Source organism: Chionomys nivalis, chromosome 7 (assembly GCF_950005125.1).
Source record: "Chionomys nivalis chromosome 7, mChiNiv1.1, whole genome shotgun sequence".
NCBI lineage: Eukaryota > Metazoa > Chordata > Mammalia > Rodentia > Cricetidae > Chionomys > Chionomys nivalis.
The window spans coordinates 74,357,439-74,382,457 of record NC_080092.1 but is presented as its reverse complement, the minus strand read 5'-3'; the positions used below and the strand labels follow the sequence as shown (position 1 = coordinate 74,382,457).

Sequence of the window (25,019 nt, the reverse complement as noted above, 5' to 3'; positions counted from 1 at the left end):
TGTTAAGGGAGCTGTGTGACACAGGGTGAGTTGCTTAGCTTCACTGTGCATCCTTTGCCTGAGCCCAAACCGGATGTACCGTTTGCAGCAAGGATTAAGATGAACTGACACCTTAGAGAGTCTGGAGTGGGTAAGGAGTGATTGACACAGTTGGTGCTTCCGAGGACCCTGGACAAATTCCACCAGAAGCCTGGAACCCCATGTCCATAGTACCTGGCACCCAAGGGCTCACCAAGCAGGGACCACTGTGGCCACGGGGTGAGAGCAGCTCAGTGGTGGTGTAGTGGAGTCCGGGGACACTGTGACTGCACCGGTTTCTTGGACTCCACAAGTGTGTAGAGAGAGGAGCGAGGAATGTGATCCGTCCCAGTAGCCCAGGGGAGCCAGACCATATCTGGTATGTCTCTCTGGAATGGTTTTGGGGGAATTCACCAAAGTTGGAACTACTTTAAGACGTGGACTACCGGTAACCCCGTAACACAGGGATGAGGTGCTGCCTGCGTGCATACCCCCCACAAAGGGACCTGGTGCCCGGGGTGGGAGTCGGCTTACACAGCGCAGCGCTGGCTGCTTGGCCCGCCCTTGAATGGCCGTGAACTTGTTTTTCCACGTCATTTGCTCTCAAATGTACTCTCAAGCAGGGCGATGCTAACACAGCGGCTCAGGTCCCTCCTCGTAACAAGCGATTGTGTGTTCTTTAGAGGTGGCTGAGAGGAGGAGGGGGCCTGGCCCCAAGGAGGTGGGGAAAGGGAAACAAACCTGCCTCACAGTGAGCGTGCGTGTCCTGGGGCCAGCTCCCCTCAAAGCACATGCCATTTCTGTCCCTGGAAAGGGTTAAAGGCCTCCTGGAGTCAAGAACAAGCAGGTGTCCCACCGTGCCAGAGACCGCTGCCTAAACTGCTTCCAGCTTTTCCCCCTTCTGCAACACGTCTGTGATCAGCCACGGGACAGAGGCGCCAGCAGCCTGCCTCTGACAGACATCAGGTTAGCTCGCTCCCACTCGGGTGGTGCGCCCAGGATATAAATCCAGGCTCGAGCCCCTGCCGTGTTCCTCTCCCTGCGCACCCGGGTTTGGGGGGGGGGGACGGAGTTTCCTTCCAAAGACCTTTCTTTTATCTGAAGCTTCACAGCCCAGCAGGCTGCACTTGGTGGAAGCGGCCACAGCAGCCGAAGCCAGCAAGCAGCCTCAGCAAGGAGACTTGCTGGGGTGAAGAGGGCAGGTGTGCCAGCCCCTGGAGAAGAAGGGCCCTGGTGGGCCTCAGCCCTTGGTGTCATCACATGCAAGCCTTCTGGCCACTGCAGACCGCACCATGAGGGTCCCAGGGTGTCATCGGTTCTGGTTCCACTGGGGGCTGCTGTTGCTGCTGCTCCTGGGGGCACCCCTTCGAGGCTTAACATTGCCACCCATCCGCTATTCCCATGCGGGCATCTGCCCCAACGACATGAACCCCAACCTTTGGGTGGATGCCCAGAGCACCTGCAAGCGAGAGTGTGAAACTGACCAGGTGAGTGGGACTCCTTTAGCCTGAGATGGACCATTGAGTGGGTCTGTGATGGTGTGGGAGCTTTGGGGTGGGGATGACTCAGGAGGACCTCCAGGAACACGAAGGAACACAGACAGACCCTGCCCACCTGAAGACTAACGGGAGTTGATGCCTGCCTATATCCTGCTGAGGCCTGAAAGAGGGTGTGGTATCCAACCCACCTTGGAGCACCCCTCTTTGTGTTCGTTGAGGGCTGCTGTGGGCACTGGGCACAAGCCGTGTGTTGGGTAACATAACAGCGTGGTAGATGGGCAGCAGACCACTCACAGGTGAGAGAGATGCCGTAGCCAGGGAGGGACAGGTTGGCTTGGAAGCCTACCTGACACTGTGTCTGCAGCTTGTTATAGTCGGTTTCTAGGCCCTTTCCCAGGTTTAGACTCAGCCACACAGCGGTGAGGCTGCTGGGCAGTTTGAGTGGGAGCTAGTCTGTCAAATACTCTAAGTGTCCTGGGAAGAAAACGAACTGAGTCCCCACCTGTTGGGCTCTTCGGTGCTCCCATCTGCTCCTCCCTTTTGGACGCTGCCGTAGGCAAGGCCACTTCCAGATGATTCTTCCCTGGCTACCTGGTGGGTTCTTCCAAGGGTCGTCTTTGTCCAGTCCTGCTGGGTTTACCACAGTACCCGTGCCTACTAACCCATGCCTGCCCTCGGTGTGGCCACTTCCAGCCTGGCCATCTCTGAGGGTGGCTCAGAGTCTTCCAGGGCTTTGGGTCTGCTGGAGGCATCATTGAAGAACATGGGAGGTCCCAGTTCTGCTGGAAGTAGCTGTTCACACTGGGAAGGCATGGGGCTTCCATGGAGAGAGTGGCTTCTGCCTCATTCTCCCGGGGACCATTGTCAGGCTTCTCAAGAAAGGTGTACACATTGGTGGTGCCGAGGAAGAAGGACCAGGGAAAGTTGACAATTCTTTTTTTTTTTTTTTTTTTTTTTTTGGGGGGTTTTTCGAGACAGGGTTTCTCTGTGGTTTTGGAGCCTGTCCTGGAACTAGCTCTTGTAGACCAGGCTGGTCTCGAACTCACAGAGATCCGCCTGCCTCTGCCTCCCGAGTGCTGGGATTAAAGGCGTGCGCCACCACCGCCCGGCGAAAGTTGACAATTCTGCCACCCGGAGAGCTCACGCCATCAGATGATTACATTCCGGGAAACTTTTTCACTGATACTGGTTAGCCTGGAATCAGGTGGCACTTAGGGACAGTGGAACTCTGGCTGACTTTGCTGTCTGGAGAAGGCACTGGAGTGCAGCTAAGGATTCAGGTAGCCCATGGGGACACTGTAAGTCTTTAAATGAAAGTATTCTAAATATCCCCTCCAGGGTTCCTTCACTAGGTCCCCAAGGGTTCTGGTTCTGAAGTGTCCAGCCATTCCTGGACCTCTGGGTCCCAAGGGAACAGCCTACCCACATTGGAACAGAATAGCCCTCAGGCCAAAAAACAGGCTTTCCTGTTCACCAGTTTGTTCTGTCCCTGTCCACCCTCCACCCCTGAGATCTCTGTCCCTTGAACGCCAGCTCTGGATGTGACCCATCTCTGTCCCCGAGCTTCCCCTGTTGTGACCCAGAAGCCTATGCCAAACAAGGGCTGCCAAACAAAGTCTTTATTCTAAGCTGAAAGGGGAAGAACAGTAGAGAAGTCAAGCAGCGGCTCCACACAGCCGGGTGGGGCTGTTTCCCCCCTCTTAGCTCGTGTGGAATGTCAAAAGGGCTGGAATCAAAGTGGGAAGGACGAGGGGCCAGGGTGGTGGGGACTGCTTCACACAGCCACTACCTGGTGGAGGATTAGTGGCCCAGCCAGTTGCCCAGCCGCACGGTGTGACATTGTGCAACGCGCTACATGCAACCGCGTTTGTGTCGACTCTAGTGGCATGTGCTAATTTTGAAGAATTAAAGTAAAGCCTTCCATGGCTCCACAGAAGTCAGAGGGGGATTACAGACTAGCAAGGCTTTGCTCATACCACACAGGGGGACTGTTTTTTTTTTTTGTTGTTGTTGTTTTTTTTTTCCTGGTCACCAGGGTTCTCTGACATCCCGGATTCAGTGTGTGTTGCGGGGGTCTTCTAGTTGTGGCTAGCCTTGAACATGGGCCCAGATGTGACCTCTTCACATTAGTCAACACATCCTTCCCCCAGTGGGAAAAAGAGAAAAAGTCAGCCTCACGCTGTAAGCCTTCATCTGGGTAACCATATGGTGTTCCGTTTCGGGATCCCACTTAAGAGAGGCCTGCGCCCTTTTCTGCCGCCTCTCATCTCTGTGGCTTGCGTGTCGTCCCTCTGCCTCTCTATGTTCTCATTTTGAAAATGATAGTGAGCACATATCCCTTTCAGAGGTCTGTGGCTCATCCCCTCCCACACTCCCAGCTCTGGGATCTTGGGCGAGTTGTTTAACCTCTCTGTGCTTCAGATTCTGTACAAGGTGGGAATAGTGGTTGTACCCCCTTGGGCCTGGAAGAGAGCGGTAAAACTGAAGGATGGTCAGGAGCCGGACAGACAGTGGGTGCTGAATCTACAGGGGTTCTTATCGACGTTAAGTGCTTTGTGTACACATGTGCGTGCACGTGTGAGTCCTCACGTCCCAGCCTTTGGGGGGCGATGTGAGACTCTGTTCTTGCTTCCTCGCTATTCAAAACTCTGTGACTCTTTCAGGAGTGTGAGACCTATGAGAAGTGCTGCCCCAACGTGTGTGGGACCAAGAGCTGCGTGGCAGCCCGCTACCTGGACGTGAAAGGGAAGAAGGGCCCCGTGGGCATGCCCAAGGAGGCCACGTGCGACCACTTCATGTGCCTGCAGCAGGGCTCGGAGTGCGACATCTGGGACGGGCAGCCCGTGTGCAAGTGCAAAGACCGGTGCGAGAAGGAGCCCAGCTTCACCTGCGCCTCCGACGGCCTCACCTACTACAACCGCTGCTACATGGATGCCGAGGCCTGCTCCAAGGGCATCTCCCTGGCTGTAGTCACCTGCCGCTACCACTTCACCTGGCCCAACACCAGCCCTCCGCCACCTGAGACCACCGCCCATCCTACCACGGCCTCTCCGGAGACTCTGGGGATGGACATGGCAGCTCCAGCCCTGCTCAACCATCCTGTCCATCAATCGGTCACTGTGGGCGAGACTGTGAGCTTCCTCTGTGATGTGGTGGGCCGGCCGCGGCCCGAGCTCACTTGGGAGAAACAACTGGAGGACAGAGAGAATGTGGTCATGAGGCCTAACCACGTGCGTGGCAATGTGGTGGTCACCAACATCGCCCAGCTGGTCATCTACAACGCCCAGCCCCAAGATGCCGGCATCTACACCTGTACAGCTCAGAATGCCGCTGGCGTCCTCAGGGCTGACTTCCCGTTGTCAGTGGTCAGGGGCGGCCAAGCAAGGGCCACCTCAGAGAGCAGTCTCAATGGCACGGCGTTCCCAGCAACCGAGTGTCTAAAGCCTCCAGACAGCGAGGACTGTGGAGAGGAGCAGACACGCTGGCACTTCGACGCCCAGGCTAACAACTGCCTCACTTTTACCTTTGGCCACTGCCATCGCAATCTCAACCACTTTGAGACCTACGAGGCTTGCATGCTGGCTTGCATGAATGGGCCTCTGGCCACGTGCAGCCTGCCGGCCCTGCAGGGGCCCTGCAAAGCCTACGTACCGCGCTGGGCCTACAACAGCCAGACGGGCTTATGCCAGTCCTTCGTCTACGGCGGCTGCGAGGGCAATGGCAACAACTTCGAAAGCCGTGAGGCCTGCGAGGAGTCGTGTCCGTTCCCACGGGGCAACCAGCACTGCCGGGCCTGCAAGCCACGGCAGAAACTCGTCACCAGCTTCTGCCGAAGTGATTTTGTCATTCTGGGCAGGGTCTCAGAGCTGACTGAGGAGCCCGACTCGGGCCGCGCCCTGGTGACCGTGGATGAGGTCCTAAAAGATGAGAAGATGGGCCTCAAGTTTCTGGGCCGGGAGCCGCTGGAAGTCACGCTGCTTCACGTAGACTGGGCCTGCCCTTGCCCCAACGTGACAGTGGGCGAGACCCCGCTCATCATCATGGGGGAGGTGGAGAGTGGCATGGCCATTCTGAGGCCCGACAGTTTCGTGGGCGCGTCGAGCACACGGCGGGTCAGGAAGCTTCGTGAGGTCGTGCACAAGAAAACCTGCGACGTCCTGAAGGATTTCCTGGGCTTGCGTTGAGGCTGGCCCGTCTACCCTGACCCTTCTCCACCCACCCACCCCCTGCCCTCAGTCAGCCAATGGGGGAGATCAGGTTAGGCAACCGTGGCCGGCGGAGCAAGCTCAGCTAACATGTGGGAAGAAATCCACCATAGGTCTTAAAAACGATCTCTAGTCTTTGGGTTCGACAGAAGGTCCATATCTTTTTTTTTTTTTTTTAGCTGGGAGAGAGGTTGGCTGGGGAAGAAAAGACACATGTAAGTTATTTCCCGTGAGCGGGCCCCTGAAGTGGTCTCACTCCCCCTTTGCTGACCCATGTCCTTCTGGCCAGTCTCCTAGCCAGGGTCAGAAAGAGAGGGCATCTACACTGTTAAAAGTTTTAGCTTGGCCGGGCGGTGGTGGCGCACGCCTTTAATCCCAGCACTCGGGAGGCAGAGGCAGGCGGATCTCTGTGAGTTCGAGGCCAGCCTGGTCTACAAGAGCTAGTTCCAGGATAGGCACTAAAAACTACAGAGAAACCCTGTCTCGAAAAATCAAAAAAAAAAAAGGTTTAGCTTGTATAGGGGGTGTATGGGGAGAGAGCAGAGAGTTCAAAGGTTGCTTAAGACGACTTCCCCATCGCCTGCTGCATCACGTAATCAGAGACCACCTCCCATTAAGGAAGCCACTGTCCAATCCAGGATATAACTTTATCGTAATGGAGGCCGCAGTTTGTGTCCCTGAGGTCAGCAAAAGCCCCTGTTTTCCCTCCTCAGTTGCATTGGTTTGTTGGGTTGCTTCTGTTCCTTTCAGCTCAGTTCAGTGGGCACTTCCTGGGTGCCAGGTGCTAGGACCATAGAGAGCGGCCCTGTTCCCCTGGCAGAGCCAAAAACCGCCAAGTCCTCATCCCCCAGGAGCCAGTGGGTGAACGGCAGCAGTTAGCCACTACCATCTGATGGACGGTATGCTTTTATAGACCATGGACTTCCTTGGAGAAGTCCCAGGATCTGTTTTGGTAGCAAGGGAAATAAGGAAGACAAAAGGCAGGAGGGGCAGGGGACAGGCCAGGAATCAAAGCGGAGGCGGGCCCAGGGAGAAGGAATATTGCTCGATGCTGCCATCTGGTGGTGAATGTGGATGTCTACAGGCATCAGGAGGGAGGGACTATCTAGGCGGGGTCTGGGAGGAGCCTTTGGAGATGGCAGCTCTGAGATCACTTGTTTCTCCTGGTCCCAGGCACACAGCACTGGGTAGAGGATTTGGAACCCCTCTGTCATCTCTGCATCTCTCCTGTTCTCTCTGTCATCTCTGCATCTCTCCTGTTCCCTCTTCAGCCCCTCATTCTGTCCACATCCCTCCAAAGGAGGCATTGTGGGATACCCTAATGTCTTTCTCAAATATAAGGAGGGTGATACTAAATAAAAATTCATAGTGTCTATTGTTCTGCATGCATGGCTCTTTTGAGAAGGCGAGGAAGGGCCTGCAATCACATCATTGGTCCTGGTGACCTTTTAGGACAGAAGTCTGGTCGACGGGACCATATTTGGGCAGTGGAGGGGACACTATAGATTTTCAGGTCCTCTATGAGGCTCTTTAACTGTGGCACTCAGTGGAATAAGCAGGAGGAAACAGAGACAAGAAGGCAGAGTGACTTGTTCATAGTGAGAGGAAGAGAGTCCCAGGGCCCTGATGTACGGTCTAAGTGCTCCGTAGGGGACGGTGGGACATCAGGGCCATAGACCCTGCCTCTGATGCTGCGGAGTCTAAGTGAGAAGGTGGGAGAGACAAGAGCAGGAGAGGCTGCTGCTCAGCTGTGACATCTAGACTTTAGGATGAGGCTGGTGTCCAGTGTCCTCGGGGAGCCTGCTGCGTTATGCTGGCTTTGGCAGCGGTGCGCCTGGCCCCAAGGAGACTTACTGCAAGTGTCTGGAACCCATAGCCTCTCTGACCCCCAAAAGAGGCGCCTCTCTCCTGCAGTTCCCTGTGCGTCCCAGAGCCTTACTCAAAGAAGGGATCCAGGCCAGGTCCAGCCCAGCCTAGAACAGCCATTTTCACCTATAGCGAAGGTTTGAAGAGAGGGCAAGGAGCTTCTATTTCCTAAGAGAAGAGAGGGCGGGGTTGAGAACTCCACGCCATTACTGAAGGACACTGAGCAAGAAACTTAGCCATCAGGATGGCATGAGTCATGGTCATTTTCCAACCTGGTCAGGTGTCCAGGGAGGGACTGTCATCTCACTCTGTGCTTAGAGGCCTGAGGGCATTGGCTGAACCTGCTCCCATGCCATAATGTCCAATAAATAGCCTCAGAGCCCAAGGGGCAGGTGCCCAGTGCCCAGCCACACCTGCTGGGTGCCACTGTAGTTCACCTATAACAACAGGAGTCTAAACCTCATGGTTAGGCCCAGCTTGTTGTTCTGCTCCCATGGTAGAGACAGAAGTTTGGGGTTCTGCCCCACAGTGCTAGGCCGACAGAACAGAAACCACCTAGCCCACGAGACCAGGCTCACCAAGATCTGATTCCAGCCTCTGCCACCAACCTGCTCTCTCTGAACCCCTTCATGCCTGGCCCCAGAGAGTAGTAAGAACACGGGGGAGGGGGACATCATGTTCCCGGTTGGTTGTTGCTGTGTGTGCTACCCTGCAGCTGGCTTTATGGGATTCAAACTCAGGCCCTCATGCTTATGAGGCAAACGCTTTGGCACTAAGCCGTCTCCTCAGCCCTGGATTGGTTTGGTGTTGTTTTAGACAGTCTCTCAGTATAGCTCAAACTCACCTCAGATCTGCCTCAAACTCATGATTCTCGTGCCGCAGACTATCCAGTGCTGAGTTTACAGGCATGTCACAGGGAGACCTGGGATTCAACCAATCACCTCTGTAAGGCTTCAGCCTGGTGTGGAATGTCCCTTCTCCCCGGTAAAGCTCCCTGGACAAGGATGGGCCACAGGACCTAACACCTCCCGTCATCGTCTGGGCCTTGGTCGACGCCTGTTCTCACAGAGGGTATCTGAAATGAACCCCTCACTAGGACTGATTTGGGGGCTCAGAAGCTATGAGTCCTGAGGGGATGGGTGGTTGAGAGCCTATGGCAATCTCTGACCTGCTGTGTGAGATAGATCTCTCTCTCTTGAAATGCGGCTTTGTCTTTTCCTCTTTGCTGACCTTACGCAATGGCTGGCAGTGAGCAGGTTCTCAAGCTGACCTGAGTTTGCAGGGCAGGGGGTACCAGGTAACCTGTGAAGGTCACCTGGCTCAGTCCTGCTCCAGAACACAAAGAACGCAAGGCCACCCAGCAAGGCCAGTCAGGCTTCCCGTTGTGGTAGAGTGCACTCCTCACCTTCTCAAGGCTGGGTGGCTCTCCTTCCCACTGGCCCGCTCTCCAAGCCTTTTCTTCCCTTCTAATCTATTCAGGCTTGGCTGACACTAGACCAGAATTGTCTCGGCCACCCTTAAGCCAGGCACTGTGGCTTTGTTTACCCTCCTCCCTCCCTCTTCCTGAACCCCAGCCTCCTGGGACACTCTGCTCCATTGTCTGGCCAGCTGTTCTCTGGTCTGATGTCACCCTCTGGACAGTGGCGCCAGAAAGTCACCCAAGTGTTAGGACAAAAAAACCAACTAGGGAAAGGGGACAGTGGTAACACAGCCTCGTGGCTGTTTCTGTCGGCTATGATCCCCAACTGCCCAGTGGTGATAACGTGGGGCCAACAGAGTTCGCTTTGTGGCAGTACCAACACCTTCTCCTGTGGTCTATGCTGAGCCGGCACGAGGCACAATGCTGTTTCGTAGGTGGGAAGAATAAGGCAAGAGTAATAAGAATTTTCTTAGCTGTGCGCCAAAGCACTGGGCTACAATTTCAGCACTCGGGAGCCAGAGGTAGGAGTTCAAATTCAAAGCCAGATTTGACTTCTCAAAAACAAAGGTAAAACAACAACAACAATAAACAAAGAAAAACGGACTAGGGGGATGGTTCAGTACAAGCATGAAGACACGAGTTCAGATCCCTAGAATCTGTGTAAGAGGCTGGGGGAGGTAAATTCAGGAGAAAATGGGGCACTTGCTGGGTCAGTCAGGTAGGCTGGATGTGTGAGTGCCAGGTCCAGCGAGAAGTCTTGTTCCAAAAATACGGAGACAGAGAGATGGTTCAGAGAGTAAAAGGGTCTGCTGCCGTGCCTGAGTGCAATCCTTATGTGTCACACGGCAGAAAGAACCTTTTCCCACAAGTTACACACACACAGACACACACACGCTGCGGCAATGCTCACGCCACATACACACAATAAATAAATATGTAAAAAATAAGCACATAAATAAATAATAATAAAATAAGGTGGGGACTGACAGAGGAAGACACCTGATGCCAACCTCCGGCCTCCACACGGGCAGGCACTGGCAACCATACCTGCATGCACACACAGGAACATGTGCACACACAAGAAACTTTCCCAGGATTACACAGCTGCCAAACGGCAAAGCCAAGGGTTGTGCAGTGCTAGGGAGAACTCTGAATGCTTGTTACGCTGTTTCTAGTGTACACACACACAAGCACGCATACAGGCACGCACAGAGGCACGCACGCAGGCACGCGCACATACACCCTGCCCTGCCTGGATGGGCAGTGAGGAGTGCAATCTTGAACCCAGATGCCCCCGCAGACCATGCCTCCAGCCAGTCATTCGCAGGCACATCACCCCAGAGCTGTTTACATCCTGGGCACGTGACCAGCTTCCATCACACATGACTGCAGTCATGGCCTAGATTCCTGAGCCAGACATTAGCCTCACACGGCCTCATCCTTCAGCAGGCAGCTCCTTGGGGGACGCCTCTGCTGTCCCTAGGCTGCTTCAGCCTCTTCTCCAAGCCTGGCCTCCCTCTATGCTGGTGCTGACCCAAATCAGAGTGATGACCAAGGGCTCCAGGAACACTGTGACCCTGCTCAGAGCTCACAAGGGGGTTCACTGGATGAACACAGGATCTGGGAGGAGAGCCCTGTGGGGTCACCACATTTTGTGATCACCAGGGGCCAAGAAGGGTCCCTCTGGGGTCTTTCTGTCCTCTCAGTCCCATCCTGTGCACTTCCTCTTCTTACCCCACCTCCCAAGGAGCCTGGGGCTCCCTTCTCCTTCTCTCTAGGGAATGTGTGAGTAACGCAGGCAGGACCATGGCAGGGCTCCTGGGTCCTGTTCTTGGCGGTGCCCTCATTCTGGAATGTGCCCTGGGGTCAATGACACTGCTCTCCGTGTTAGGAGGAAGGAAGGAGAAGCTTCCAAAGGCACCTCCCAAGGAAGAGTGTGGGCAGGCAGGTGGGCAGGCTGGCCAGTCCTCTCCTCTCACATCTTAGGCTTCTCACTTCAAGGTCAGGTTGGAGTGTCTGTGTTCACATCCCTAGTTAACTCAGGACAGGGAACCTTGCCACCCAGACATCTAACAATAAGCTCATTCGTATGAAGGGAATAACAGACTCTATCCCGGCATGTACCAGTCCAGACTGGCCCAGAGGTGGGGCCTCTCCCTAGCACATCCCTGGGAAGGTACAGGGTACCCCAACACACCAATGCTATCTGCCCCTTCCAAGTCTTTTTTTTTTTTTTTTGGTTTTTCGAGACAGGGTTTCTCTGTGGTTTTGGAGCCTGTCCTGGAACTAGCTCTTGTAGACCAGGCTGGTCTCGAACTCACAGAGATCCGCCTTGCCTCTGCCTCCCGAGTGCTGGGATTAAAGGCGTGCGCCACCACCGCCTGGCTCCTTTCAAGTCTTGAGGAAATTGCCAGCACCCTGGCAGGATGAAGCTGTAGCCATTTTGATTCTGTTTCTTGGTTTATGGAGAGTGACCTATGCGACTCTGTCAGCAAACAGCAAAAGATGGTGGATGATGGCTGTCTTGTGCCTTTGTGGGTGACAGGCAGGAAGCAGGACCTTCCTGAGAGGAGTAGCTACCACAGACAGGATGGACACTTGAGTCCCCGTAATGCTGGCTTTGTGTCCTTCGCATAGGCTGCCCGACTCAGTCCTCACAGTCTCCTATGGTTCATTTTCATTGTCAGCTTGATTAGATGTGGAAGCACCCAGGAGACTCATCTCGGGGCCCATCTGGAGGGTGTTTCCAGAGAGATTTAACGGAGGAAGAAATACTCACCCCGAATGTGGGTGGCAACATCCCACGAGCTGGAATCCCAGACTAAACAAAAAAGGGGAAAAGTGGCTCAGTTGGCACAGCGCTGATCTGCAAGTCTGAAGACCTTAGTTCAATGTCCAGACCCTGCGCCCCCCTCCCACAAATCCAGGCATGATGGTGTAAGCTTGGAATCCCAGCACTGAGGAGGTAAAGATGGCTGGATTCTTGGGGCTTGCTGGCCCTCTGGTCTAGCCTACTCGACGACTCCGTGTTAGTGAGAGTCTGTCTGCCAAAGCCTAATGCCAGAGCTTGGCATCTGGCTTTCATATGCACATGGCATGCACATCATGTACGTACACACACCACACACAAGCGGGCACCGTGAGGAGGAGAAACCAGCTGAGCACCCATACTGACTTCCTTTTTGCTTCCTCACTGTGGGTGCCATGTGTCCTGCCACCTTCCTCTCCCGCTGCGGCGCCTTCCCTGCCTGGTGAACCATGTTCCTTCAAATCCTGAGGCAGACGGAGCCCTTTCTCCCTCACGTTGTTTTGTGTCTCAAGTCGCTTTAGTTGGGTATTTTTTCACAGTAACAAGACAGGGTAGCTAATTCCCCGGCCCTCTTTAAGCTGTCACTATGTCATTACTTCGCCATTGGCAGACCCCACCCTAACCCAGAGTCACCAGAAGGGAAAGGATAGAATGTTTCTTGGATTCGCCAGCCCAAGACCAGGACATCCAGGATATCAGTGAGCAGCTATTCAGTGGACGAGCGAGTAAAGTAAGGTCCTCCATGCCTTATGGAGGAAGCGATGCCTCACGGTGCCTTCCCCTTACTCTACACACACTGAATTTGAGACTAGATGTTAAAGGCAGCTTCCTTCAGGTCACAGGGTTAAGGAATGGAAGAGCTGACCCTCAGACCTGGGTTGACCTGGCGTTAGCTTTTCTCTTTCCAGCGTGCTACACATATTGGAGTCACTTTGCCTAGAGACTGAGGCCCTTGGGGGCTGGAGAGATGGCTCAGGGGTTAGGAGCACTGGCTGCTCCTCCAGAGGTCCTGAGTTCGGTTTCCAGCGACCACATGGTGGCTTACTATCACCTATAGTGAGATCTGGCGCCCTCTTCTGTCCTAAAGGTGTATGTGCAGATAGGGCACTCATTAAATAATAAATCTTAAAGTAGTCTTAAAGATGTGCACAAAGAAACAATCAAAATAGCCAGAGACTGAGGCTCTCGGTGGCAGCTCCACTCTTCTAGAGCCTCAGAGTGGGGTGGGCAGAGGCTTGTGAGGCCCTGTTCTGCAGGACACACAGTATGAATGAACCCAAGCTGGGCAGTGGTGGTGCACACCTTTAGTCCCAGCACTCAGGAGGCAGAGGCAGGCGGATCTCTGTGAGTTCGAGGGCAGCCTGGTCTACAGAGTGATTTCCAGGAAAGCCAGAGCTGTTACAAGAGAAACCCCATCTCAAAAAACTAAACTAAAATAAAAATAAAATAAAATAAATTTAGAAAAGAATGAACTCAAAAGAAACACAGTTTAAAATGCAGTTCTTTGGTTGTATCAAGCACACCTCAACCCTGTGTTTTGGGTGAAACAAACAGAATCTTCCAGAGTGGTCTACTCAGCACAGTCCCGTCTTGTGTTAAAAAGCAGAATGATTTGTCTCTGGCAGAGGACTCACCAGGGGGTGAGAGGCATCGCCGATGCTCCTTCATGCTATGCTTTTGTCCTGCCAAGGACACTAGGGGTTTCCATTTTTAGCCATTGCTGGTATGTGGTCTCATGGTCTTACGGCCAACCCTACTATATGGCCTCTCTAGCCACTCACACTGTAGATAGGCCCCGACTTCAGCTTTGAGATCCTCATATCTTTTCTCCCAGAAAGCTTACAGTACACACACACGCACACATACACACACACACACACACACACACGTATGTGTAGACACACACACACACAATGCTGTCAGGTGAAAGTAAATCTACCAAAGAATGAGCTAATTGCAGCAGAGAGAGGCTGCTGATTGGTAGGAGCTAGAGACTCAGCCCTTCCATGGCCTGACACCGTGCCTGAAACATGTGGCAACTGGCACCTCCCAAACGGGCTGACGGCAGGCCGGTTCCTTGGCATACTTTCAGAGATACCCATGTCACGCTGTCATCTTGTTTCTCGTGGGGACATCCTGACTAAAGGTCTAAGAATTGCTGTCTGTGTGGTCATTGCTATTGTAATTGTACTGTGTAAGGCTTTAAAGAGGGGCCAAGCCAGGCTTGGAGATACAGGCCTGTAATCACAGCTACTCGTGAATCCAAAGCAGGGGAACTGTGTGTTCAAAGCCTGCCTCAGATAGAGTGAGTTTAAAGCCTGTGGGACAGCTTAGCAAGATCCTGTCTCAATATAAAAAGGAAAAAAGGGGCCAACAAGGTGACTCAGCGGGAAAAGGTGTTTGCTACCAGGCCTGATCTCCGGGCTCCGCACGGTAGAAGGGAAGAGATGGCGTCTCACAGTGGTGCTCTGACTTCCACACAGGTTCTGTGACACACACGTGTCCCTTCCAAAACAGATCAGAGTGCAATTAAAAACAAATAAAACATGACAAAGGCTCCAGGCTCAATCCTCTGCCTCTGTCACGAATCCATCAGCAAAAACATAAAGGAACAAGAGAGATGGTTTAGCTTTAGGGTCCTCAAGTTCCCTTGCTGCCCACAGTGGCTACCAAGGAGGAAAGGTCAAGATTGTGAAAGAGCATGAGATCCCGGGACAGACTGCCTGGGCTGTGTGGTTGTGGGCAAGTGGCCTCCCCAGGTCTTGGCATCTTCATCTGTAAATGGCATAATAATAGTAGCCGAGGTGCCCTCCGGAGGCTGACTGGCCTGGGGCCGGTTGCTCCGGTTGGTTGGGAATAATCGCTTTTGTGTGCTTCTGCCGACGGCTAGAACAAACCCAGAGAAGAGAATGGCCCTCTGTCCACAGCTACCTCGGAGAGCCAAAGGTCATCTCGTTTGTTGGCAGGGAAGGGTCCAGGAGAAGGGTGGCTGGAGAGAAGAAGGGGAGGGGGGAAGGGAGGAGAGAAAGAGAGGAAACGGAAAACCCTACCCCTGTCCTGCTGTGTTCGCTGGGTTAAGCAGCCCAATAAGCAGAGAGGAGGCAACCACAAAAATAGAGATGGGACCCTCTCGGTCTTAGGGACCCCTTAGACTGTTTCTCCACCCTTCATTGCCAGCCCCAGTGCCTAGGATCAGAGCCTAGTTATCATTGACTGACTTCAAGGACCTTATCTCAGTACACAAGAAGCAATAGAATAAAGGTGGCTATAGCCTCTTAGCCCTGGTATGAGCAATAACAGAGTCAACATGATTGTTTACGGTCATCACAACCAACCATCCTGTTCTTACTAGGACACACTGCCATCCTAAGAAGAGAAACTAGTGTCTGTGGATGAACAGAACCCAGCTTCAGGGATACACCAGGGTGACCCAGCTCTGTCCCGGGCCTCATATGAGGCAGATTCCTTTGACCAATTAAATACCTGGTGACAGGCTTGTTTCCATTACTGAGAGTTAAGAGCACTTAATGTGTGCTCCACATGCATTATATCATTAAATGTCTGGAACCCATGAGGTGGATGTTATTCACCTCCTCTTCATAGTCTCCCCATTTCAGAGACCATGAAGCATGCTCAGGGAGGTGGAATGAGTTGCCCAGGTCCCTGAGCAAGCAGGGCCCAAGCCTGGGTGGGCCCCCATGACTCTGAAGCCCATACATTTAGCCACATGCATAATAACCTCCTCCGTAGATCAGGACTAGAGATGGATGATGCCCTCCTGCATTGGCTTCCTCTCTGACCATAGCCTTCCTTCCTAGGTTTCTCATGAGAGGACACGTTCAGGGCCAGCTTGACCTCTCCTATGGATTTAAGCTATTCTGTGTCGAGAAAGAGAATATGCCTGGTATTTATATATCGAATATGCTCACCACACTAGCCCTAACAAGTCACATTTTTAATACTTCTCTAAGGAGAAAATAGAGATCTGGGTAGCTACTGTGGAAGTGTTTGGGATGCAACTTCAGGTCTAGCCCCCTCAGCTTATAAGAGAGCACTGGGGGCAATGTGGCCTGGAGGCTTTTTCGAGCTCCTTGTACTACTATGGAACACTCTAACACGACCTTTGTGTTACCAGGGAGGCCGGAGCACTCGTCCCTGCTGGTAAGTTTGGCTGGAAACCTGGACCGGACACTTATACTTTCTATACCAAAGCAGGCTTGGTGTGGACAGAGCAGGGATACTCTCTAAATGTTCTCGGATCTGTGGGAGAGTGTGGCTAGCTTCCGAAGGCATCACTTCCGGAAGTTATCCGAGGGGGAAGAGTCACAGTTTTATGTGAAACACTCCCTCCGACGTTTGTGGGGTTTTCAGTCTCACTACTTAGCCCAGGCCTTGTCGATCCTCTTTCCTCTTTCCAGGGCTGAGTTTATTTATAGATATGCCCCGCACGTCCAAACCGTATTCTTTTTCTTGTCTTTCTCTCTTTTCTTTTCCTTTCTTTTTGACGGTGTCTCATATAACCCAGGCTGGCCTCAAAATCTTCAGGTAGCTAAACCAGGCGGTGGTGGCACACACCTTTAATCCCAGCGTTTGAGAGGCAGAGGCAGGTGAATCTCTGTGAGTCTAGCCTGGTCTACAAAACTAGTTCCAGGACCACTAGGGCTGTTATGTAAAGAAACCCTGTCTTGAAAACAAAACAAAACAAGCATCTTCAGGTAGCTGAGGATGACCTTGAACTTCTGATCTCCTGCCTAACTGGTGCTGGATTTGCAGGTGTCTTACCAGGCCTGGCTTAATTGCTGGCGGCAGGAATCAATCCAAAGCTTCATTCGCTTAGGGTGAGCGCTCTGCCATTCGTCTCTCTCCTTGGCCCTTAGTGTCATCTTTTGATTTATGCCCCAACTTGAAACTATTTCCGGCACCCAAACAGTCAAATTGGACAAAACAATTGAGTTTCGTAAAGATTTGCTTTCTACAGCAGGGGCCGGGCATGGCAATGAGGGTCTCGATGAGGGTGGCACGTGAGAGTGACCTTGCGGGGTGGTCTGAGTTTGTGCACTGAACACTCCACCGAGGTGGACTTCTGGAAGTGGAACCTTGTGCCAACATTGACGTTGTAAAACTCATTCAAAAGGTAGGAAATCAAGCGACCCCTAGAGGGAGCCTCTTGCCTGAGGCGGGTTTTTGGGCTCATCAAAGACTGAAACCTGTCTTGAAAGCTGGATTCAGCCTCAGCTCTTACACAACCTAATCCCTCCCTTGTTACTGCAGCTTCTGCCCTTGATCTTCCACCCTATTCCCTGTCCCACCTCTGCGTTTGCTGAATAAGGAAGTTCTAAACCATCTCTCACAGTGATTCCATACAAAGTGGGGAATGGTAAAGGGGGGGGCTAAAATTTCCAAGTTCAAAAGCAGCTTCTTCAAGGAGCAAGCGCAGAAGTGTATGGTTTGATTTCCTCTGCCTCCCCCCAAGGGCCAACAGGATGTTTTCCCCCTACTGCCCACACGTCCAAGAGCCAAAGTCTTTTTCAGTTTCTCTTGTCCTTCCACTGGAGCCCGGCAAGGGAGGAGGCCCAGGCTTCCCTAGGGACTTCAGTGAACACTTGACCCTTTCTGCATGACTTGCTGGTGCCTAGCCTAGAGCTTCTTGAAGTCACTGGTCTCTCCCGGTGTGGCCTGGGACAACGACTGGGCTTGTGTACGAACTTCTGCTAGACAATGGTCTGTGTATGTCTAGCACCAGGAGGTCCTGACCCACAGGTGGCTGGGAATACATTTCTAGAGTGGAAGTACATCTCGCCTAAGCAAGAATTTAGGAACCAGAATGAAAGTCTGAGCCCACGGGAGCCACGTGAGTTGATCCATCTCTTGCTATAACACATTCTAGCGAAGGCCAGGACCAAAGACTTCAGACTGTGCAGGGCTCCTAGCTACTTTTCAGTCTGACTAGCCAGAGCGCAGTCTCACGTGATGTCAGCAAACACGGCTAGTACCTGCCTGAGAACGCCTGGCAAAGGCTTGGGGTCGCCAGGCACCTACAGGAGAGGGAAAGGTGAAGTGGAGACTCTCTTAGATGACCTTCTACCTAAGTAAAATAGGGGTTTTGCTTCTGTTTGTGAACTCTATTTGTTTTCTTTTTTGTTTGTTGGTTGGTTTTGGTTTTTGAGACAGGGACTCATGCGGCTCAGGGGAGGCCTCAAACTCTCCATGTAGCCAAGGATAATCTTGAAATTCTGATATTACTGCCTCCACCTCTCAAGTGCTAGGATTACAGGCATGTACCACCATGCCCAGTTTGTGTGTACTTTAAGGCTTCACACACTAGGTAGGCATTCTACCTCAGCTTAGACGGATGTTTTTATTTTATTTGGGTACGTGGGTATATGCATGTGTGTCTGTGTGTATACATCTGTGTGCTTCCACAGAAGCCATAGGAGGAATTGAGGGGTCCTCCTGTAAAGGGCCGTTCATTATAAAGTTGACCTATTAGCCAGGCTTGGTGGTGCATGCATTTGATCTCAACACTTGAGAAGCAGAAGCAGGTGGATCTCTGAGTTTGAGGCCAGCCTGGTCTACAGAGTGAGTTCCAGGACAGTCAGGGCTGCACAGAGAAACTATGTCTCAAAAAACCAAAAAAATAAATAAATAAAAAACAAACAAAAAATAATTAGATGATAGATAGATAGATAGATAGATAGATAGATAGATAGATAGATAGATAGATACACAGGTGATAGATAAAGTTGACCTATTGAAAGCAATCACTGGAAGAAAGGGTTGCAAAATAGAATCCCACAGTTCAAAGCCAACTCTCTTATGAGTCTGTCACAAGCTCTTTGTCTCCATTTCTTCATCTGAAAGGGAGGAATGGTACACCTTCCAGAAGCGTGTTCTGATGGATGGTGGTGGCGCACGCCTTTAATCCCAGCACTCGGGAGGCAGAGCAGGCGGATCTCTGAGTTCGAGGTCAGCCTGGTCTTCAAGAGCTAGTTCCAGGACAGGCTCCAAAGCTACAGAGAAACCCTGTCTCAAACAAACAAACAAACAAACAAACAAAAACAACAAAAAGACAGAGACGTATTCTATAGAGATTGAAATGAGTTAAGATGCACAGGGGCTTAGAGCATCATCTAACATGGTCAGGATGGTGTAGATATTGACTGTTATGAGTTCCTAGTCATTCCCGGAATCCCAAAGACTGTGACTGTGTCAAAATCAGCATTAACAAGAAACACAGAAGACTTCCTACCTTCCTTCAAATTGGGGGAGGAAGGGAGGGAGACACACATAGCCATTAACAGCCTGTGTGCCTCAGACCCTCACAAAGTCCCCACTAAAGGATGCTGATCTCAAGGCAGTCAGGAAGTGTGGACAGCACTCTTCAGGTACCCTCTCTTCGCTCCCAGACCGGGAGAGCAGAGACAGGATATGCACCTATCATTCAGCCTGGAAGATGCCCCACCTCTCTTTTAGATAGAATCCGAAAGGCTGGGTGTGGCGGCACAAACCTGTGCTCTCAGCACTTAGGAGGTGGAGGCCGGAAAGTTAGGAGTTCAAAGCCAGCTTTGATGATCACATAGCAAATGTGAGGCCATCCTGCATGGGGGGGGGTGTGAGAAAGTAACCAAACAACACTAATCTCCTAGGAAAAAGACACTTATTCCTTCTTCCTTCACTTTATGTCCAACCCTCTTCCCACCACACACACAAAAGCTTTCTTCTCTTCCCAAGATTTTGTGGAAGATTCGGAAAGACACAGTGTTATCTGTGCTGTTCTCAGTCTTTGGTTAAGGAGCCCCTGGTGCCGCCTTAGTTTCTAGAGAAGCTGTGGGGTTTTAGCTGTCTTAAGCTGTCGGGGAATGGTTCAGCATCCCCACGGCAGTTCCTGGAAACAGGAAGGAATCAGCAGAAAGTAAGTCACTGGGGTTCTACAGAACTCCAGAACAGTAAGTAGCTACAAAGGGGTAATGGCTCTCTGGGGAAGAAGTAAGCAAATGGCAAGACATATGTGGAAAGTCAGGTGAGGAAGAGCAGGCACGCTCACTCCAGAATAAGGCAAATCCTTACTGGAGATGAGTGATGGGTGGTAGAGGGTGGCAGGGGAAATCCACCTGAGCAACTTCTGCTTCGCTTCTATGTGAAGTGCAAAAGTAAAAGGTTATTTGTTCCCAGCAGGCCCAACTCATGCCACCGGGAATCTGGACCCTGTGCTAACACGGGTAATATATGTATGGGCTTGATTCCTCGTGTGTGTGTGTATGTGTGTGTGTGTTACAGCTGAGGCTGCTCTGCTTCCCAAATCATGCCCAGCTCATATGATTCCATTTCTTTTCTTTTCTTTTCTTTTTTTTTTTTTTTGGTTTTTTTTTTCAAGACAGGGTTTCTCTGTGGTTTTGGAGCCTGTCCTGGAACTAGCTCTTGTAGACCAGGCTGGTCTTGAACTCACAGAGATCCGCCTGCCTCTGCCTCCCAAGTGCTGGGATTAAAGGCGTGCGCCACCACCGCCCGGCTATGATTCCATTTCTTAAGCCTTATTGGGAAAATAATGATAGTATTCCCTTCTGCCATCAACACAGAGACCAGGCTAGACTGCTGCATGGCTGCGATTGTCACACTCTGTGGTCTAAAGGAATTATGGGTTAGTGTGTGTTGTATATACATGTATGGTATGTTTGTATAATGTAGCATGTGTGTATACGGTATATGGGCACGTGTATATGTACACATCTGCGTGTGCCAAGGCTAAGGAGGTTATCAGGTGTCTCAATCACTCCTTATCTTAACCTTGACACAGAGTCTCTCACTAAACCTGGAGCTAGGGTTGTGGCCAGGAAGCCCCAGCAATTCTCTTGTCTCTAACTTCACAGTGCTGGGATATAAGGTGTATGTGACCATGTCAGGCTTTTTACGTGGGTTCTGGGATCCAAATGCAGGTCTTAAAGCTTATGCCACAAGACTCTTCCCCATCAAGATATATCTCCAGCCCTGTGTAATGGTTTGAAGTCAGTGCAACCCACCCTTCACACTCTAAAAAGAGTCTATGACACTGTTTTTCCAGCTCTCACGACAGCGAGAAGGAAGACAGCAACCCTTAAGAACCACAGAAGGGTATATGCGCAAAGACAGCGGCAATCTCACGGCTGGAAATGTTCGGCTTTAAGATTCAGTGTTTACAATAAAAAAAATAAAACATAAAAACAACGTCTCACTCTTTTTATCTAAGTGACTTTTCCACAATTATTTCTGCAACCCTTGAGTGTATAGACAGAAGGGATGTGACCCACGGTATATGCCAAGGTTTGTCTAAAAATATTGTACACCTGTTCCGTGTTCTGCACACTGGTCATATTTTGTCAGTGAAGTAAGTACTCATAATGCCTGGAGGAATGTGTTTTTCCTTCCAAGCCCTCAATGTTTTTCCCTTTGGTAGAGCAAACCTCCTCCTCTTTTCCACCTGCATTAGAATCCAGCTCGAGCCACTCTCCAGCTGGCGTATTCATCACTAGAGCCATTTGTAACCACTCCTACCCGTGGCCTAGCGTTGTTTAAATTGGGACAACTACCATATTATTTTTTTTCACAACGGCATAGACACTTTCTTTGATTTAGCAAACATCTTTGGCTTCTCCCACAAGGCACATCATCTAATGTCCTGGTTTTAAATCCGCTTATCAACAAGAGTGTGCCGAACACTGACTTCCCTCTGTGTCTCAAAACGAAAAGCATAGACTCTGTGATATTGGCTACTAAGGTGTGGCCAGAATGGCACTTAGGGTGTCTCTGTAGAGTTCTCAATTCTCTGCAAATAACTGGCTGTACCATAAGACATTGTTGTTAAGGAGACAGGCATGGTGGCCTCATGCCTACATAAGCCCAGCTTTTGGGAGGTGGGTAGAGGCAGAAAGCTCACCAGAAGTTCAAAGCCAACCCAGTCCACATAGTGAGTTCCAGGTCAGCCAGAGCTATGAAGTGACACCCTGTCTCGGAAACCCCAAAACCAAACCAGCCGACCAATAAGCAAACAAGACAGGCTTTCATTTGGTTTTCTGATTTCAAAAGGAAGCAAACACAGCTAAAATTATGGACTTTGTGGCTTCTAAAAAATACAAGCCTTTAAGTCCACATGCTCTGTTAGTTCACCAACAGTTCTGCCTCTCCACCCAGTCTCTTGGCTGGCCTGTGACTCGATATGTGGCCCTTGAATCACATCAGTGGGCTTCAGTGGCCAAGTACTGGGGTGCCAAGTTACAAGGGCATGCCATCTGCAATTGGTTCACTGACTTTTTTTTTTTTAATTTAGATAATGTGATACAAATTGCCCTTAACCTTGCTAGGTAGCCAGGCAAGGTTAATGATGATCTTGAACTCCTAATCCTCCTGCTACCACCTCTCCAAAGTGCTTGGTTTGCAGGTAGGCACCAGCACGCCCAGCCGTTTCATTGACAGCTCTTCATGGTAAAGTGATGAGTTCTCATTCCCCTCTTTGCACAGCCACGTGTGCTAAGTGAGTCAATGTGATTAAGCGAAGAACCTATAACTTCAAGTAGCTTCCAGATATGAACTGCCTCCTCATTGTTTTCTCTGAAAGTTTGCTTAACTCTGAGATCATCTTACAGTTCCAACAGGGGATTCTTCTAAAATATAAAATCGTCTGCAAGCCCAGCACCCAAGAGATTGAAACAGGAGGAGTGTGATGGAGCCCAGCCTGTATGATACAGCCAGATCTCAAATCTCGGCTGGTGAGATGGCTCAGTGGGTAAAATAATGACTTGGGTTAGATCTACCCACATAAAGGTAGAAGGGGAGATCTAACTTCACCCAGCTATCCTCTGACCTACACACACACACACACAATCACACACATATACACACAATCACACACCATCACACCCACACCACCACACACACACAAAACCACACATCACACACACAGTCACACACACACCATCTCTCTCTCACACACACACCATCACACACACACATCACACACACCATCACACACACATCACACACACACCATCACACACACCATTACAGACACACCATCACACACACCATTACACACACCATCACACACACACACCATCACACACACACACCATCACACACATCACACACACACCATCACACACACATCACACACATCACACACACCATTACACACACCATTACATACACCATCACACACACACCATCACACACACCATCACACACACACATCAGACACACACCATCACACACACATCACACACACACCATCACATACACCATTACACACACCATTACACACACCATCACACACACACCATCACACACACCGTTACACACATACCATCACACACACATGACATTAAAAAAACAATTTTAAAAACTAAACAAGGTGACAGGCATCTCTGCTAGGATGGGAGATGGAAGCAAAGCTAGGACAATTGGCTGGAGGCTCGGAACAGCTAATGTGGACTTCTGCAACAAGTACATTCAGCAAAGCAACAGAATTAAGAGAGACTCTGCCTCAAAAACAAAGTAGGGAACCTTCATGATGGCCCAGCAGGTAAAGGTACCTGAAGACCCAAGTCATCCTGGGACCCACATGGTAGAGAGAAATGACTCCTGTAAGTTGCCCTCCAACCTCCCCATGATTACCCACACACACAATTTTTTTTTAAATTAAGAAGTATATAAAAATCTTCAAATTCAAATATTAAGAAACGAGTAGGAGAAGCTTGTGGCTTACAAGTCAAATTCCATCGATACAAAAATTAACCTAACCCCCCTCAAAAGCCACTTTCAGAGTCCAGTCACAGGCTAACTCACCCTAAAATTTACAGTAGGGATCTTCGTATAACAGGTTCAACTCATATATTTTAAAAGTGGGCTTTTCTTGTGTGTGTGTGTGTGTGTATGCACACCCATGTGTGCACACTCAAGCATGACTATACAGCTAAACATGTTAAAAAACTAAGAGCAACACCAGAGGGTATAGAAGAAGTTCATTCACGATCACTCATGCTTCTAAAATGTAGCCAGTTTCCATTTTAATTAAAATACTCTCTTGAAGGATTTTCCCCCAAGAACAAAATGAGAGCTTTCTGTTTCCTCACGCTTCAAAATAAAAATAATATTTATCACATCCTCCACCCCCCCCACACACACACTATACACATACAAATCATGTCTTACTAAGGATTTTGCCTTCAGGAAGGTTTGCCTTTAGTAATAGTAATTAATAGCAATAGTAATTTACAAACAGATCACAGGTGCTACAAAGGTATTATTGAAGATTACTTCAGGAAGTCACTTTGCCTTTCCTTAGCACAGCTAAGGAATGAAAACAGCCTCAGGATCGTTGGGTTTCAGAAGTAGCATCAAATTAAATGTTCAGCCTTAGCACAGGGAAATTGCCCAATGCTTCTGGAACGAGAGAACTGGGACTAGGAAGATGGAGCAGTGGTTGAGTCCATCCTGCTCTTGTCGAACGTTACCGTAACCTCTGAGCATGGTGCTCCTGTCTGAATATAGTATCCCCAAAATCCATCTGTTAAGAGTCTTGGTCCCAATTGGCCAGCATGACCCAATTGAGAGTTTCTGTGGGCCTTTACAAGGAGACAGGTGCCCAGTGTGGTGGCGCACGCCTTTAATCCCAGCACTTGGGAGGCAGAGGCAGGAGGATTCTGTAGGTTCAAGGCCAGCCTGGTTTATAGAATGAGTTCCAGGACAGCCAAAGATACACAGAGAAATCCTGTCTCGAAAACAAAGAAGTCCGGGCAGTGGTGGTGAACACCTTTAATCCCGCACTCAGGATGCAGAGACAGGCGAATCTCTGTGAGTTTGAGGCCAGTCTGGTCTACAGAGCGAATTCTAGGAAGGCCCCAAAAGCTACAGAGACACTGTCTCGAAAAACAAACAAACAAGCAATCAAACAACAAAAAGAGGCGGCATGCATTAGGAGGTCTGGAGCTGGACCCGGAAAAGGCTCATTGAACTTGACAAGTCATCTCTCTAACTCCTGATCTCCACCCCAACCCCAACTCCCAAATGCCAGGATTACAGGCATGTGCCACCATGCCCAGCTAAACTGTTTCTCAGTTAATAGCATCAATAATGAAAAACTGATCGACCCATGATTCCATCTTCCGCTAGATCCATCATAGAAACACTTCCATAAGAACTTTTACAAGTCATGCATCTGGTATCTCAAAAAT

The 25,019-nt window shown here is 50.7% G+C and overlaps 1 protein-coding gene across 3 annotated transcripts; it reads left to right on the top strand.

Moving 5' to 3' along the window:
• Positions 1 to 675: 675 nt before the first annotated feature.
• On the top strand, positions 676 to 7,039 carry Wfikkn2 (WAP, follistatin/kazal, immunoglobulin, kunitz and netrin domain containing 2). 3 transcript variants are annotated; one of them, XM_057775093.1, is made up of 3 exons: positions 676 to 984; positions 1,131 to 1,505; positions 4,181 to 7,039. In XM_057775093.1, exons 2-3 carry the CDS (start codon positions 1,311 to 1,313, stop codon positions 5,699 to 5,701), a joined length of 1,716 nt encoding a protein of 571 aa, XP_057631076.1. In that variant the 5' UTR covers positions 676 to 984; positions 1,131 to 1,310; the 3' UTR covers positions 5,702 to 7,039. The 3 variants fall into 3 exon arrangements, with proteins under 3 accessions (XP_057631076.1, XP_057631075.1, XP_057631077.1); XM_057775092.1 differs by having other exon boundaries at positions 1,123 to 1,505; XM_057775094.1 differs by having other exon boundaries at positions 681 to 739; positions 833 to 1,505.
• Positions 7,040 to 25,019: the final 17,980 nt, after the last annotated feature.